General features: G+C 43.6%; 1 protein-coding gene across 14 annotated transcripts in view; it reads right to left on the minus strand.

Annotated features, from left to right (window-relative positions):
- stxbp5l (syntaxin binding protein 5-like) overlaps positions 1-18,134 on the minus strand; it is a 208,520-nt gene that overhangs the window by 86,138 nt on the left and 104,248 nt on the right. For all 14 annotated transcript variants that reach the window (XM_034212876.1, XM_034212874.1, XM_034212872.1 and 11 more), the window contains exon 4: positions 8,654-8,754. In XM_034212876.1, the coding sequence (XP_034068767.1) occupies positions 8,654-8,754 (101 nt within the window). The remainder of the gene's footprint in view (positions 1-8,653; positions 8,755-18,134) is intronic.

Raw genomic sequence — 18,134 nt, forward strand, 5'->3', positions numbered from 1 at the left:
AAAAAGTATACCTTTAAGATACACATCAAATATAAATAAAACATAGGAGTGAATGCCGAGTCATGATAATAGTTCAGAACTTTTAGCTGTTCTTCACAAGTTTTTGCAAGTTGAGGGGTGCTCTCATTATATCTCATAACGTTAGTGCAGCGGCACTACAATTTGTAGTAAATAAAAACCCTGACCCATGACAAGTATATTAGAATTAGCATATTTCAGAATGTTTGAACCAATCAATAGCATGACACACAGCTCAGAAGGATTGTTCTATTTTGTAAATTATGTGAATATGAGCATGGTTATTTTCAAGTATATCAATATATTTGTTATGTAGGCTACCAGGTAAAACTTTTGGTTGACTACAGATTTGTTGAGTGGGAAGTCTCCTTCCTCGTCCTCTGAGGTTGGACTGAATGCAGAATGGACTCTCCAGGACTCACTTGCGCCTCTAGAGCAACAAGTGGTATAACTTGACAGATCGGGTTGGGGCTAGCTGTTTAGCATGCACATTTCATTATATATATCTGCAACACAATAAAAAGACATCTCAACAATGTAACTCTCACATTCTGTTGATAATGTTATTTATTTTTCAAATGAAAATGTTTGCAACAACTTAAACATCTCACATTTATAAATGGTCAATAAAGAAAGATTGGCGAGCTAATATAACCATTAGGGCTGTCAAGTTAACCAGTTAATAACGCGTTAACGCACATTTCTTTTAACGCCACTAATTATTTTAACGTGCGATTAACGCATGTGTATTTGTCCTCGGCCCGCCCCGTAGTTTCAGAGCCCAAAGGCTTGACGTTGTTGTTGGTGTTAGTTCGATGGTGGCAGATTCTAGCGAGAGATATGGATACAAAAAAAGGTGTTTTAAACAGCAAGCTAAGCACACAGCTGATGCTGACAGCCCCGCTCCTGCCGCTCGCTTGCGGCAGACCACGCTTGAAAGTTTGCCGGGGAGACGCCTGGACACGGCGTCTACGAGCAGCAAGCTTTCAACAGCGATAGCTAAATGGGTGGCTACAGCTTAACATTGTGGAGGACGAGGGGCTGCATTAGATAATTCGGATCGCATCCAACGTGTCGACTGCACATCACAGCGCATTATTTTGACCCACAGTGGGAACTTCAGTCTCATGCTTTGACTGTTATGAAGACAGAGGAGCGGCATTTCGCCAACAACTGTAAACAGGCTTGTCTGTTTGAGCAACTGGCTCAGTGCAAAGAAGTACACAGGGTTGGGAGAGAGTGTAAGAGAGAGAGAAAGGTTCCAGGTTGTTGTATTGAAAATATTCAGGAGAATATTTGTCATTGTTCCAATGATAATAAACAAACATTTGCATAAAGCATATTTGTCCACTCATATGTTGGTAAGAGTATTACAAATATTCCTCTAAGGTACATTTAGAACAGATACAAAATGTGCGATTAATTTGCGATTAATCGCAATCAACTATGTACATCATGCGATTAATCGCGATTAAATATTTGTATCGACTGACAGCCCTAATAACCATTGCTTAATATCACATAGTTGAACATTGAAGCTGATATTGCCAAAGAGGTAAATACTCTTCAACTCTTAATAACTATAATAACTTCTATTTTAAATATGTAATAGAAAGAAAGATGAATTTTACGATCTTTAATAATATTACTGTCTCTCATTGACAGCATGGTTGGCATTATGCCTATAGAGAGGCAACAGTCACTGCCTCTCGCTGTCTTAGCGGTTTTAAACAATATTATTCCTCAATGAAAAATACGTTAACATTTGAATGGGGTTTGACATAATTCCTAACAAATGTCTATAGTTCTCAAACACACTGCTAATGACTTGAACCCTGAGACACAGATACACCAAGTTCCCATCATGAAAACTTGCAGGCAGTACATGGATTTAACAAACGCCTCGAGCTCTTTTCCCTTTAAGGCTTTGATGCATTAGGAAGGTGCCTCTGGTTGAGTTTTATGTCTAATATGCATTTTTAAAGCAGGATTATTGGAGAGAAAGTTTTTGCTCTCCAGTGTTGGGAAGTTTTCAGTAGAGAGAGATCGTGCCCTGTGACACAGCAGAAGTCCTTGACTAGTAATCAGAATGAGTTTGCTATTAAATTATATGTGCTCATGAAATACTTTAATTAACCCTGCGCTTTTATGAACAAGAAGAAGAAAGGAAACCATGTGTCGCAAAAAATTAAATCCTGTGCTTTTTGATATTCATATTCAGTCGGATGCAGTCCTATTCATTAGATGTCCTTGCCCCCGACACGAGTGCTACAAGGTGCAAATACACTTTTTGTTGGAGTTAGGGATGGGTATCAAGAACCGGTACTAAGTCAGTACCGGTACCTGATTGGACGGTATAGAGTGCCACAGTGACGCGTCCTAAAACCCGGAAGTAAGTTAGCATTTTACCACTTCCGGTTCCTTCGTCAAAAAGCAATGCAATTTCTCCATAGGATTTTGGAAAATAGCTCGAAATAAGGTCTGTGGTTGACACACATTTAAGAGACGGATCACGTTTTGTTCAACACACTCTCACTCCATAATCGTCCAGGAGCGACGCTTGGTCAGTGTCCGTGGCGTGCAGTTGTGACGCTCCTAGGCTCCTTCAGCTTCATAAAGGGACGCAAATAGCTTTCAACTCATTGCAATGTATTCCCATCTGCGGCGGGATTTGACGCTCATGGAAGCACGGCATTCGTTTGTGTCGGCTGCCATTAAAGGCAATGTGAGCGTCCATTCCCATTGGATAACGGAGAATTGTACACCCGGAAGTAAGTATTCCCCTTACTGTCGATTGATTTTACAGTGATATCTCATCGACTAAAAAACACCAGATTATCCTTGTTAATTACACAACATTGATTGGTTTAAATTGTGTGCCATGCTTTTGTATTTTTCCCCTTCGATTCGGAGAAACAAATATTTTTTCGGAGTAAAGGATGGCAGAAGACACTACACTACCCAGAATCCCCAGCTATCGTTTGGACTACACCATGTGCTCTGTTTGACAAACCCCGTGATAGTCCTCAAGCTCTGTGATTGGAGAGTGTGCTCCGATGGTTACGCCGAGCCTCGAACAGCACTTGAAATGGGATGGAACCACGGCACACTGTCCAAAACTGGATTTGAACGGGTCCACCGTGTCCCCCCCTCCCCCACCCCGTCCCCAGAACTACACATGCTGGCTATTCTGTTTCGCAACATGTTCTCTATCTATGGCACGTCTCTACTGGGAGTTGTAGTTTTAAAAGACGTTTTCGTATTTCCCATAATAAGAAGTTGCCAGTATTAAACTGTGTACATCCCTGGAGGTTTAGGGGATAGGAAACACTCACATTTAAAACATATAATTAATAAATGGGTGAAAATTGCTTGTGCCCATAATGGGCAGCATTAATATATATACACACATGCCAGCTAAGGTCAGAAGAGCTTTATTTAACAGCTGGTCTTATGTTTGTGACCCCTCCTGTTGTTAATTGATAGCATTACATTAATTGATAAGCCTGAAACATGCACTTGTCAAGGTTCAGAGGCACATTTTGCAAATATGGCAGTAGCCATCGATCAGCTTAAGATAAGATATACTTTATTGATCCCAAGTTGGAACATTTGCGTTACATCAGCATGTGTAACAGTTGTAAATATGCAGTGGTGTTTATTTGTAAATCATTTAGTATAATCACACAAATTCTGTGTTTTATATTTAACAATTCTGTGTTCTTTATTTATTGATTGTTCAATACCTGACAAGGTCGGAGATGAAATATCTACATACATCTTATAAGAGTATAATACATTATGTATAATATCAGTTAAAATAAGTGCTTCAACATAGTTAACATTGCTGGAGGTATGCACAACATTTGATAGATGTCTTGTAATGCACTATTGAGGAACCTGCGGCCCAAGTTTTTCATTCAATGCATAACTACACCATAGTTGTGTAGGCCTATATGATATGTCAATAAACCTTAGAAAATCTTGAAATCTTGAAAGGGATGTGCAAAATAGTAATTATATACAGTCTTTAATTAACTATTAGTAGAGAATAACGAGTAATGAATATACTTTATAGGGATCCTATTAATATCTAATAATAAAAATAATGAAATTCAATAACATGCTTTAACCACTAGGAGTCCCTTTATATCAGCTGTGCACCATTATGGTGTAAATACAGCCTATCTACCAATTGGATCAAATATAAAAGTCAGCCGAATTAGTGTTGATACTGCAAGGAGACGTATTGTGTGAAAATAAATGTAAGATGTTGTTTAATGGCTGATATATTTATGATCCACATCACGTTTTCAGTTCCTCATGTTTGTCTAGAAGTCTTCTCAGCAGGGCTCTATAAATACAGAACTACGGCAGATATGTAATATTTAATGCAGCCGAACCGTGTATTACAATGCCGTTATGTGATGACTTTCAAAGAGAAAAGCAAGCACACTCGGAATAAAGTATTTTTTTTTTTTTTTTAAATGTTTTCGGTCTGTTTCCGGTATTTGTTAATGACGATGTGCTGTGAGATGTGAGACTGGAATTGCACAGGGGAAAATAACGTATCTTTAGATGCGGATTTTGTTAAACTAATACGTTTGCGCTGTGGACCAACACTATACATTGACGGGGAAGGGGGTAGCAATAAAGATAACACCATTAAACAGTTACACAACATAACAGAAATAATATCGATAGCAGCGTCCTAGCAACCACCTTGGTAACAATGAAAACGTTCTATGGACGCAATTTCCTGAAGTAATCTTCGTAATAATTAGCAAACTAAAGATCATGTACATCCACTGCACACATAATCTGAAATAACAACTCATATTTCTCGCATCAAATTACATCAAAACGCATTTTAATGGCCAAACTAAATTTAAAATAGGCATTTTCCACCGAGAATAAAACGAAGTTCGGCCATGTTTTTTTTTTCTGCAGGGAGAAATTTGAGGATCATGTGACATGAATGGTGAAAAAAAACGGAGTTTGTCAAACAGAGCACATGGTGTAGTCCTAAACGATAGCTGGGGATTCTGGGTAGTGTAGTGTCTTCTGCCATCCTTTACTCCGAAAAAATATTTGTTTCTCCGAATCGAAGGGGAAAAATACAAAAGCATTGCACACAATTTAAACCAATCAATGTTGTGTAATTAACAAGGATAATCTGGTGTTTTTTATTCGATGAGTAGTGCAGATATCACTGTAAAATCAATCGACAATAAGGGGAATACTTACTTCCGGGTGTACAATTCTCCGTTATCCAATGAGAATGGACGCTCACGTTGCCTTTAAGGGCAGCCGACACAAACGAATGCCGTGCTTCCATGAGCGTCAAATCCCGCCGCAGATGGAAATACATTACAATCAGTTGAAAGCTATTTGCGTCCCTTTATGAAGCTGAAGGAGCCTAGGAGCGTCACAACTGCACGCCACGGACACTGACCAAACGTCGCTCCTGGACGATTATGGAGTGAGAGTGTGTTGTTTTGTTCTGGGACATTAAATACATCAGCAGTGAGTCACCCCCAGTTTACGTGTCTGAAAAACAATGGTTGTTAACATGTGACTGAATAGGACTACAGAAGTTGTCGAGGCCGTTGTACATACACCGAACACGTAAACACTCCCGCTAAGTTTATTTTTCCCCGTGTTCTGCTTGAAAGCAAGTATCTGCCTCCTGCAAACTGTTAAAACAAACGCTTCAACTTGTACAATTTTGAATCTGTATTTTTGAATATGGAACTTAAGTTGGCGTGACGTTGAAGCAGCGACCCTGCTGTAGTTCGTTTATAGCATAACGTTAGCATTTTGCTTCTGGCGACTAGAATTATGATTCAAAAATTATAAAAGTAGGATAGACATGTGGATATTATCCGGCTGAACAAAACGTGATCCGTCTCTTAAATGTGTGTCAACCACAGACCTTATTTCGAGCTATTTTCCAAAATCCTATGGAGAAATTGCATTGCGTTTTTGTTTAAGGAACCGGAAGGAGTTTACTTCCGGGTTTTAGGATGCGTCACTGTGGCACTCTATTGGTATACCGTTAAGCCGCTGGACAAACGGTGCTGCTATTGGTACAGTATATGAATTACGCCACTTCCTTAGTTTTAAACAATTCTGGTTGGTTGGGAACCCGCATCCCGTGTGACGTGTACGGTTTGATTACCACTCTGATTGGCCACAGTGAATGCCACTCGTCATCTCTCCTAACAGCGCTCTTATTATTGTGAGACTCCTGGGGGCAGACCATAGGGGCAGATGCAACATCTTGCTAGAAACAGCGTCTCAAGGCTTCTTAACATTTAACAACCTATTAATGATGCATATACCCACTTAACGGGAAGACACTCAGCTAACAGACGATATTAACCATTTGACCTACACGGAACAGAAGTCCAAATGAGTCTAAATCAGGGGTCGGCAACCCCTGGCACGCGTGCCAGCATTGGCACGCGGCACCGTAACCAGTGGCACTAGGAATAAGTGGAATAAGTGTGCAAAATATTTAAATTGTATTTTCGGATCCTGAACGAGACCGCCGCCAGAGCGTGTCTCCCCGTTACCTGCAGAAGGAAGCCATGCATGCAGCGCAGCCCCGCTCTCTTTAACTCCAGGTGACTTTCTGCCGCTTTCCTCCGTGGTGCAGTGCTGATCGTTTCACCACGGAGGAAAGCACTTCACTAATTGCAGATAGTTGACGAGCGTCAAGCTCCTATTCCCCTAAATGTAATGGAATCATTCCTTTTCGTATCGCCCTAGCTTTTGAAATACATTTCCATTGATATGAAGGTTTCTTCACACAATTTCTGAAAGCACTCTTTGTCAAGATGGCTTTATTTTAACAAGAAACTGGCTAAAACTTTAAGTTAAAAATAATATTCCTGTGTTAGGAAGATTACTACTACTTACTATTACTTATCAAATACTTGAATGCAACTTCCAATAGTTAATAACACTCTCCAAATAATTTGTCAGGTTGATTTCTAAAGGGAATATTCCTCACGTCTACTTAAATTGATCCTGTGATGTTTAACCAAAAAAGCAGGTTAAAGAGCTTTAGCTACAAAGGTGCAGGTACAATGCCAAATGTTAGTATTTTCTTACACAGACTTTGCAAACTTGAATACTTACAACCTTTGCCATGACAGTGATTTAACCACACACCAGAAGTTTGCAATTTTACCCTACGGACAGAAATAGTGGACTTTGTTTCGGAAAGTTTAGCAACTGCAGTGGCCAGAGTGAACAACCTGTTTCTATGAATGTTCAGGCAGGAAATTGAGAATATGGCACCATATGGCACAACCGAGGGTGTCCTTTCTATCAACTGAGTCACCTCTGTGTATAACCAGAGGCCCCAAAGGTTTTTCCCAGGAAAGCAAATTGGGAACTGTTTCGAAAAACCAAGCAGCAGCATCTTGAGGCCATTGTTTGTCATTAAGGTTTAATGGTTAACAGGAAACATTAAGGAGGCTCTGCTAGGAAAACCCAAGAGCCAAGCCCTTATTTACTATCACATCCGCTATTCTACAAAAGAGGAGATGACAACATGATAGTAAACCTATATTTTAAATGCTATTTACTTAGCATATGGCCTCTTTTTTCAAGCTTCAAGTATATCAGGGTTTCCATGGCTCAATTCTGGAAGCCATCCACATCTGCAAGCCTCGATAATGAGGTGAAGCATGTCATGGCTCCTGGCATTGCCAACACCTCTGCAGTTAATTTGGTCTATAATAATGCAAATTAGATTCAACTCATCTACCTTCATGTCACGGCCTACAGGGCCATCTATTTAAAATATTCCACAAGCTCGTGGCTGAGTGGTTACAGCAAATTCCAAATAACCGCTATGTCCTGTGTTCGATTTCTGGCTTAGGGACCTCTGTTGCATGTCATACCCTTCTCTCTTTCTTCCCCCTCTGTCCTCTGTCAAATAAAGACCAACAGGCAACAAATAAATCCTTCGTCTCTGATCTATTCTACCAGCTCTCTTAACTCATGTCAGGTTTTAGCGACCATGTGAAACCTGGATTATGGGTCTCAAAGATTTATTTGTCAACGGAGATGGATTTGGCTGCCTAATAACCACTGGGGAGCCGGCTCTCACAGCCTGTGGTGGTGTTCATGGGGGCGGCTCACGAGACAGAAGGGGTCGCAAGCTGAGAAACAAAGACAGAGCTTCATGCCAGCAGATCTTCTTCCTCAGGTTTGTCAGACAAGGTGAAAAAGGATCAGAGACAGGACGGAGGAACTGGCTGTCAACACTCTGCTTCGCTGTCAGATCAAACTGATTAAATGTGTCTTCTTAGTGCAACAACTCTGACTGCAGCCGATGGTAGTGACATTGGTGATTTATGACAAATAAGGGAGAACACATTTGGATCCCTTATAAGAGCTGTGGTTGTAGTGTTAAAAATGACTGGAAGGTCCTTAGTAGAGGGCTGGTGGGTTGAGGTTTTTTGGGGGCTTATTAGCCTTCCTGTGTGCTATTGTAAATACTGACCTTGAAGAGACAAACCCATCCATCAATGAAACAAGGTGTTGAGCGTGTGTGCATGATGTGTGTGAGGGTGATCCTTTGTGTGGATGTGTGTGAGGGTTTTTAATTGATGCTTACCTCTCTCTGTTGAATTTGAGTGAATGGAGGACAGCCGGTCGCCTCTGACGGAGATTCCACAAGTGAAGCGTGTCATCTGCACAGGCTGTGACCAGCGCCCCCTGCAATAAAAAACAAAAAGGGAAACATTTGTACCGAATCATTTTACACAGAGGACATCTCGCCCTTTCAAATTAACCCACGTGTTGTAGTCCTGGTGGATTGGACTGTGCGCACAAAGTGGAAAAACACAACAGATTCTGGTTTTAAGGCACCCAAGACACACAAAAGATCCAAATAATCTACATGTTCAAAAACATTTAATTACAGATTATGTGTTATCGTTTGGTCTATAAGAAAAGGTAAATATGTCCATCCCAGTCCAAGGTGTTGTATTGGTGTTGTTGTAACAAATACATTTGAGTGTTTATGTGTAAAATAGTTGTTCATCTTTGCAGTTTTATATTGCTTTGTCGAGCTAGCCATCCATTTTAGAGAGAATCAAAACAGCTTTGGCCAGACATTTAAATGGATAGTTCACCCACATTATGGAAAAGAAAAAGGCATTTAAACATAAAGGTATCCATGGAACCTTGCACTTAAAAAGCTAGTGTTTGAGTTGAATGACTAATAAACCAGCTATTATTACATCAGTGAGTATTTAAAGGTGAAGTATGTTGAAATATTGGTGCAAAAACACGTATACATCATAGACATTTTGATGAAAATTGGGAGGGGACATTTTTGTTCAAATGATGTCAGCTGGTTTCCCAGTTCTGAGGATTGTAATTACTGTACATTGTAATTTCCAGTGTGGCTGTGCTACGACGGGAGCCCAGGGAGAATTAGCTTTAGATTACAAACATAATCGCGGGATTAAAGACTGTACAGTGCAGGGGAGGATCAGAACATTCTTCCCCAATGATTTCCATATTGGGGAAGAATCCCCTCTCCCACTCACTGAATCCATCACTTTGTAAAGCCTTACTATTTCTTCTAAAGTACTTTAGTTATTTAAAGTAAGAAGCAAAAGACTGTATTTAAAACAATACAATGCGTTGGGTATTCTGTGGACTATGGAAGCATATTCTTAAAACACTACTGTAACCTGTCCTTTTTTATTTCACCCTCATCCATGTTCTAAATTTGAATGAATGGCCTTCACTTTTCAGAGCCACCTGGGACTTACATCCCTCTTAGAATCGTGACAGCTAATTCACAAGAGCCTATTAGCAAAGTGAGCAATAAAGCCTTCTCTATGAGATGAACATAATTGATCCTCCTACGTGTATTCGACAGAGTAGAATGATTTAATGAATAACGTCATTATTTGAGCCTTTTCCGTCTACTGCCTCATATTCTTTGACGCCCCTTTCTTCAAACATAAAAAAAGGATGTGATTCTCTTCTCTTGCTGTTTAAAATGTCTCTGATGTGATGTCTGTTCCCTGCTTTCATTTTCATATTAAAACTTACCAAGATTTCAATAATTGTCTTTAAGTTTCACTCTATTTTTCATGTAACATAATTGCACCCCGATTACTTTTATTTTTGAGGAGTTTTCATTTATTTCCTGACCATGCTGCCTGGACCCTAAAGCATAATCCTTAGGTTGAACAATTAATATTACTTTTATTTTCACAGATTTCAAAAGATACACTGAAGTTTGTGATGCTGTTACATGGAAGACTGAAAGGTGGAGCAGCTCGTGAAAAAAAAAATCACATCAGAAGGGTTAAAAAAGAGAACATGAGAGGGAGAAAAACTCCATTATGGTATTATTTCTCCTGATGCCTGGATGTCAACACAGGCGAAGTGAAAAGGCACATTGACAGTGCACAGCAGGAGGAAAATGACAGACAGCCGGGCCAAGAGAAAATTGCACAACAAAATCATCAAGAAGATCGCTTAAGGAGAGATTATGTGTATGTGGGTTTAAATTATTTGTATCATATAAAACTGATTTCCTCTTATTGTTTTGCGATACATACTCTTGTAGCAAAGAAGGTATTTTTAAAAGGGATCATTCTTACTTTAGTTACGTACTTTTGATTAGATTTGGTCAATGGAAATGCCTGTCTATAGCACTTAAACACTATGTCCTTTAGAGCAGTGGTTCCCAAACTGGGGGGCGCCAAAGGTCGCAGGGGGGGCAGATGATTTGAGGCCAAATATCATATTTAGACTTTTTTTTTTTTACATATAATTGTAATGCAATACATGATTGTCACTAAAAGCCTTGTCTCTACATTACAATAAAATACAAAAAATAATTGATTAATTAATTTTAATAAAAATTCAAGTTAGTAGCTAAAAATACATAAAAATACAAACATGTATAATTATTTCTTTAATAGAAATGTTTCTTCTGTCCGTAAAGTGTCCAAACCGGACTTTTCTGGATAAGCGCATTTTTAAAACATAGTCATTGTCCATGCCGGTTTCAGTTGGATTATTTGTCACAGTTTGTTACGGTGGCTGTTACGGTGTGCAGGAAGCAGGACCCAAATGCAGATTAGAGTAACAATAATTCCTTTATTTCAAGGCTAGATATAGGCTACACAAAGACAGCACGGAACACTCACCGATGAACTGGTCATAACACAAGACAACCCGACAAAGAGAGACAGAAAACCCAGAACTTAAATACACCCAGGACTAATCACATAAACACGAGACAGGTGAGGAGGGAGGAGAAAACACAGAGGTAACAGGTGAACACAATCGGGTAATCGGGGAGGGAAACAGACAGAAAGCAAACAGGCAGGAAACGGGGGTGAACACTTTACAAAGTAAAACAGGAAACCCAAAGATAGAAAAAGCCACCAGGGGTGGGTGGAGGGGGTCAGGAGGGACGGGACATAACTGACCGCCCAGGGGCAGGGCAGAGGACCAGGAAGGGTCTCGGGCGGACGGCCCCGGGGGCAAGGCAGAGTCCAAAAAGGGGAAGTCGGGCGGACGGCCCGGGGGTAAGGCAGAGGACCAGGAAGGGGTCTCGGCGGACGGCCCGGGGCAAGGCAGAGTCCAAAAAGGGGGACTCGGGCGGACGGCCCGGGGGCAAGACAGAGTCCAAAAAGGGGGACCATGGAGGGGCGAAGGCAGCGGCAGGAAGAGTCAGGGGGCCGGGCCCGAGGGCGAAGGCAACGGCAGGAAGAGTCAGGGGACCGGGCCCGAGGGCGAGGACCGCGGCACTCAGGGGGCCAGGCTCGAGGGCGAAGACCAGACAGCTCCGGAGGCCGGGCAGGAAGGCGCTGACGGGACAGTGCCGGAGGCCGGGCAGGACCCGGTGTCGGAGCTGGTGGGACAGGCCTCGGCAGGATCCCACACGGAAGAGGACCATGACACGGGATTTGCAGGATCCCCGGCAGGAGAGCAGTCGGCGGGGCCTCCAACGGCACAGGACATAGGATTGGCAGGACCCCCGGCAGGAGAGTAGACGGCGGGACCTCCAACGAGACAGGACAAAGGGTTGGCAGGACCCCCGGCAGGAGAGTAGTCGGCGGGACCTCCAACAGCACCGGACAAAGGGTTGGCAGGACCCCAGGCAGGAGAGTAGTCGGTGGGACCTCCAACGAGACAGGACAAGGAGCTGGCAGGACCCCCGGCAGGAGAGTAGTCGGCGGGGCCTCCAACAGCACAGGACAAAGGGTTGGCAGGACCCCCGGCAGGAGAGTAGTCGGCGGGACCTCCAAGGGGACAGGACAAAGGGTTGGCAGGACCCCCGGCAGGAGAGTAGTCGGCGGGGCCTCCAACGGCACAGGACAAAGGGTTGGCAGGACCCCCGGCAGGAGAGTAGACGGCGGGACCTCCAACGAGACAGGACAAAGGGTTGGCAGGACCCCCGGCAGGAGAGTAGACGGCGGGCTCTCCAACGGGACAGGACAATGGGTTGGCAGGACCCCCGGCAGGAGAGTAGACAGCGGGACCTCCAACGGGACAGGACAAAGGGTTAGCAGGACCCCCGGCAGGAGAGTAGACGGCGGGACCTCCAACGTGACAGGACAAGGAGCTGGCAGGACCCCCGGCAGGAGAGTAGACGGCGGGACCTCCAACGGGACAGACATACGATTGGTAGGACTCCCGGCAGAGGAGTAGTCGACGGGACCTCCAACGGGACAGGACATGGAGTTGGCAGGACCCCCAGCGGAACTTCCAACGGACCAGGACATTGGGTAGGGACTTGAGACGTGACTCGAGAGGGGACTCGAGAGGAGACTCGAGAGGGGAACTAGAGAGGGGACTAGAGGAGAGACTAGAGGAGGGACTAGAGGAGGAACTAGAGAAGGGAACTCGAGAGGGAACTCGCGAGGGGAACTAGAGAGGGGACTCGAAGAGGGACTAGAGAGAGGACTAGAGGAGGGACTAAAGGAGGGACTAGAGGAGGGAACTCGAGAGGGAACTGGAGAGGGGACTCGAGAGGGAACTCGAGAGGGAACTGGAGATGGGACTAGAGAAGTGACCTGAGGAGGGACTAGGGAAAGGACTAGAGAAGGGAACTCGAGAGGGGACTCGAGAGGGGAACTAGAGAGGGGACTCGAAGAGGGACTAAAGGAGAGACTAGAGGAGGGACTAGAGGAGGGAACTCGAGAGGGGACTGGAGAGGGGACTAGAGGAGGGACTAGAGAATTGACTAGAGGAGGGACTTGAGTAGGGACTAGAGATGGGACTAGAGAAGTGACTAGAGGAGGGACTTGAGAAGGGACTAGAGATGGAACTCGAGAGGTGACTCGAGAAGAGACTAGAGATGGAACTCGAGAGGTGACTCGAGAGGGGACTCGAGAGGGGACTCGAGAAGGAACTTGAGAGGAAGCTGGAGAGGGGACTTGAGAAGGAACTTGAGAGGAAACTGGTGAGGGAACTCGGGAGGGAACTGGAGAGGGGACTTGAGAAGAAACTGGAGAGGGGACTCGAGAGGTGACTCGAGAGGGAACTCGAGAGGTGACTCGAGAGGTGACTTGAGATGGGACTCGAGAGGAAACTTGAGAGTTGACTGGAGAGGTGACTTGAGAGGAATCTCGAGAGGGAACTCGAGAGGAGACTCGAGAGGTGACTTGAGAGGTAACTCGAGAGGGAACTTGAGAGGGGACTCGAGAGGAGACTTGAAGGGTGACTTGAGAGGTGACTCGAGAGGTAGCTCGAGAGGCAACTCGAGAGGGAACTGGAGAGGAGACTTGAGAGGGGACTTGAAAAGGAATTTGAGAGGGAAGTCGAGAGTGGACTTGAGAGGGGACTTGAGAAGGGTCTTGAGAAGGAACTTGTGTCGGTCGGTACGCCGACAGGACACGGGGAGCTGGCGTCGGCTGGAGAGCCAGCAGGAGACGAGGTGCTGGAGTCGGCCGGTACGCCGACAAGACTCGGGGAGCTGGCGTCGGCTGGGGAGCCAGCAGGAGACGAGGTGCTGGAGTCGGCCGGTACGCCGACAGGCCTCGGGGAGCTGGCGTTGGCCGGTACGCCAGTCCTGGAGCCGAAACTGGAGTCGGGACCATGGCTACTGGTGCCGGTACTGAAGCCAGAATCATGGCTGTAAGGTCCGGTTCAGGAGCCGGAAACATGGCTGTAAGGTCCGGTTCTGGAGCCGGAAACATGGCTGTAAGGTCCGTTTCTGGAGCCGGAAATATGGCTGTAAGGTCCAGTTCTGAAGCCGAATCCATGGCTGCCGGGACCGGTTCTGGAGCAAGGACCATGGCTATTGGGGCCAGAACTGGGTCTGGAACCATGGCCCTTTGGGCTCGTGCTGCCAACCTGGCCTTGCGACTCCTTCCTTTAGGAGCCGTTTGGAGGCTCCGTGGACCTCCAAAGGCCAGACGAGTAACAGCGAATGGCTCCTGGACTGTAGCAAACACTGGGTGAGAAGCAGGGGCTGACGCCAGACGGACCACACCGATGCGTGTGGTATCAAAACGGGAGTTGGGAGGCCTGGGGCTGTCAGGCAAGGGATAACACACCGTGAGAAAATCCAAAATCCTGCCCGATAAGAATTTAACCAAGCCTGGCTTCTCCATAGTAATCCGGCGTGCCTCTGCCAGAACAGCCTCTCGCTACTGAACCCTGGACGCTCCCAACCATCGATACGAGCAGTCATCCAAAGCAAAGGAAAACTCCAATAGCTCCTGCTCAAAAGGATCTGCTGGGCCCATATTTTGGTCGGGTTGTAATGTTACGGTGGCTGTTACGGTGTGCAGGAAGCAGGACCCAAATGCAGATTAGAGTAACAATAATTCCTTTATTTCAAGGCTAGATATAGGCTACACAAAGACAGCACGGAACACTCACCGATGAACTGGTCATAACACAAGACAACCTGACAAAGAGAGACAGAAAACCCAGAACTTAAATACACCCAGGACTAATCACATAAACACGAGACAGGTGAGGAGGGAGGAGAAAACACAGAGGTACCAGGTGAACACAATCGGGTAATCGGGGAGGGAAACAGACAGAAAGCAAACAGGCAGGAAACGGGGGTGAACACTTTACAAAATAAAACAGGAAACCCAAAGACAGAAAAAGACAAGAAAAACACCAACACAGACAGATCCTAACACAGTTGCTCCGATCAGATCGGTCTCCTCCATTTTGTAGATTATGTACGACTTTTGAATCCACATAAACACATCGGCAAAATCCGGCTTACTTTGAGCATGTGTTTTAAACAGTTTAATCCCTTTGTGAATTGTTTCCACTTGTGCCGTCCTTTCATTTCTTCATACAGCGGGAATCCAAATGAATTAATCCTGAGTCCAATAACCATCAGTCACTCCAATAGTGCTCCTTAATTACGCTTTCATCATCCTTTAACAAAATACTTCACATTCATCCAGTTTGTGACAGTAGTTGTAGCATTTTTTAGACTTTTAAACTTTAATTACCGCTGTTGCCCCCCCTTGTGTGTGTGTGGGGGGGGGGGCGCAACTATCATTTGGGGGGGCTCTTGGGAAAAAAGGTTGGGAACCACTGCTTTAGAGGATCTATTAATGCTCATTTTTAATCAATACGTAGGCCTAATAGAAAGCTTAGTATTTATTTCAAGAATATTTATTATATAATATAATATTTATATACCTTATTATCAGGCTGTACCAAGAAGTCAGTCAAGTCGCTTCAGCTGATTCAAAATGCTGCAGCTCGTGTACTAACCAGAGTTAGGAAAAGGGACCACATTACTCCTGTTCTGGCTGCCTTACACTGGCTCCCTATAGAACACAGGATATAATTTAACATTCTTCTTCTCGCCTACAAAGCCCTTAATGGGCAGGCGCCATCTTACCTTAAAGAACTCATTATACCCTACTGTCCTACTAGGGCATTGCGTTCCAAGAATGCAGGGTTGTTGGTTGTTCCTAGAGTCTCTAAAAGTACAATGGGAGCCAGAGCCTTTTCTTATCAAGCTCCACATTTGTGGAATCAGCTTCCAGTTTGTGTTCGGGCGGCAGACACCCTATCCGTTTTTAAGAGTGCGCTTAAGACCTTCCTTTTTGATAAAGCTTATAGTTAGGGCTGATTAGATTCAGCCCCTAGTTTTGCTGATATAGGCTTAGTTTGTCGGGGGACATCTTACTTCTTCCTTCTATCTGTCTATACCTGTGTACTCTCATGTTCCGATTAACCCAGCTTCCCCAAATTTCTTTCTTTTTGGTGTCTATATACGCCGGGATCCGGAGTCATGGACGATCCTGCGGTCCTGTGTCCTGCATCGCGAGCCCTGGATCTTGAGTCGTGGCTGTGGTCCTGGATCATAGGTCCTGGATGGATATCCTCGTGGATTCATCTTCCTATTATACACACATGCATTTCCAAACATTTGGACTACCTATGTTTCAAATGTATTATCTTTTCAATTTACACACGGCATCTATTGCACATCTGTCCGTCCTGGGAGAGGGATCCCTCCTCTGTTGCTCTCCCTGAGGTTTCTCCCATTTTTCCCTTTAAACACTGGGTTTTCTCCGGAAGTTTTTCCTTATACGATATGAGGGTCTAAGGACAGAGGGTGTCGTATTGTCATACTGATATTCTGTACAAACTGTGAAGTCCACTGAGACAAATGTAACATTTGTGATATTGGGCTATATAAATAAACATTGATTGATTGATTGAATACTATTAAAGCTGTTGAATTAAACAAAAATGATAGCTTTACATACTGTACGTTATTGCTGGCCGATTCATCAAATGTAATATTTATTTACGATTTTGGCTCCAGATGATTATGAAAGTAAGCATTCCATTTGTAATTATGCTGTCAGTGTTATAGATCCAACCATTGTGTATATGATTAGATTGTTAACAATAGAATAACATTCTTTATATATCTAGTCTTCTTATTTTGCTCTCCTAAATGCAAAAGGTTTTCCAAAGTCAATAAGTAGGCCTTAAATAATCATGTTAAAAGTATAGACCAAAATAGCCAGACCTACTTCCTTGTTTTTTTTATTTAAGAGGGGTAAAAAAGAAGGGAAAAGTAGCATTTCAGATAATAACACTCTGGTCGTTCATCTGGTGCTGCAAACCTGAAGTCACTTTAGGTTTGTGTCAAAGGTAATGAGGTGTGTGTCCTGCTGCCTCAATGTGTTAACACCTGTTCCATCTGTCTACTCCTGCATCTCCTCTTTGTCCTCAACACTTCTTTACAAATGGAGGAAATAAGATTCAACACTGAGTATTAGAGCAGAATGAAAATCTCAAAGGTTTTAATTGATATAAATGTCTGTAAAGTTACGATGAACTTTATGAACATGATAGTGATGGAGCTTATGGCCTGGTTTTTTTTGTTGGCGTCCTACTTAGGTAAATCACCAGCGTGTTTATCATCATTCAAATGAATCACTCTGCAGCAAAGATGACAAATGTTTCATGTTCTCGGTTTCAAGAAATGTAGGAGGAAAAGGGTCTCTATTTATAATATTCAATAAAAAAGTTTCCCAGGCACATGATTTCCCTGCCATTGTTCAAAACATTAATCAACATACCAGTTAGAGTATTGGGAATCTAAATGCACCTTCACTAAATTCCAGATACTGGCCTCATACCTCATTAGCAGCAGATGGCAAGTGTTTCATAAACATAATTTCTTCTCCCTTTCATCAATTTTAAAGCTGTCAAATCTCAGATAATTGTTGATATTTAGTGTCAGCGATTTATGTACAGACTGATAAAACCAAAAACGACAGAAGAACGTTTTTGTGACAATAATCAATCATCTCTTTTTGACTTTTACCTATTGCGTATTAGACTGTGTGTTTTGTTTAGAAACGAGCATCTGTACAGCGCTCCTGAGAATGCCTTCTGTAATCCAGCTCTCAGCACGGCCACACAAATCCTTCTCACCTTTCCTTACCTAAGCAGTCTCCCACCTCCTCCCTGCCACCATCCAACCTCATCTGCCGCCAACCCTCAGCAGCCCCCCTCAGCCTCTAAGATGTATTATTCATCCACGAAAAATAATATATTCCAAATAGGCAAACAAACCTGTTAATTAGCCTATTCATACCCTACACCGACAC

Source organism: Gymnodraco acuticeps, unplaced genomic scaffold (assembly GCF_902827175.1).
Source record: "Gymnodraco acuticeps unplaced genomic scaffold, fGymAcu1.1, whole genome shotgun sequence".
NCBI lineage: Eukaryota > Metazoa > Chordata > Actinopteri > Perciformes > Bathydraconidae > Gymnodraco > Gymnodraco acuticeps.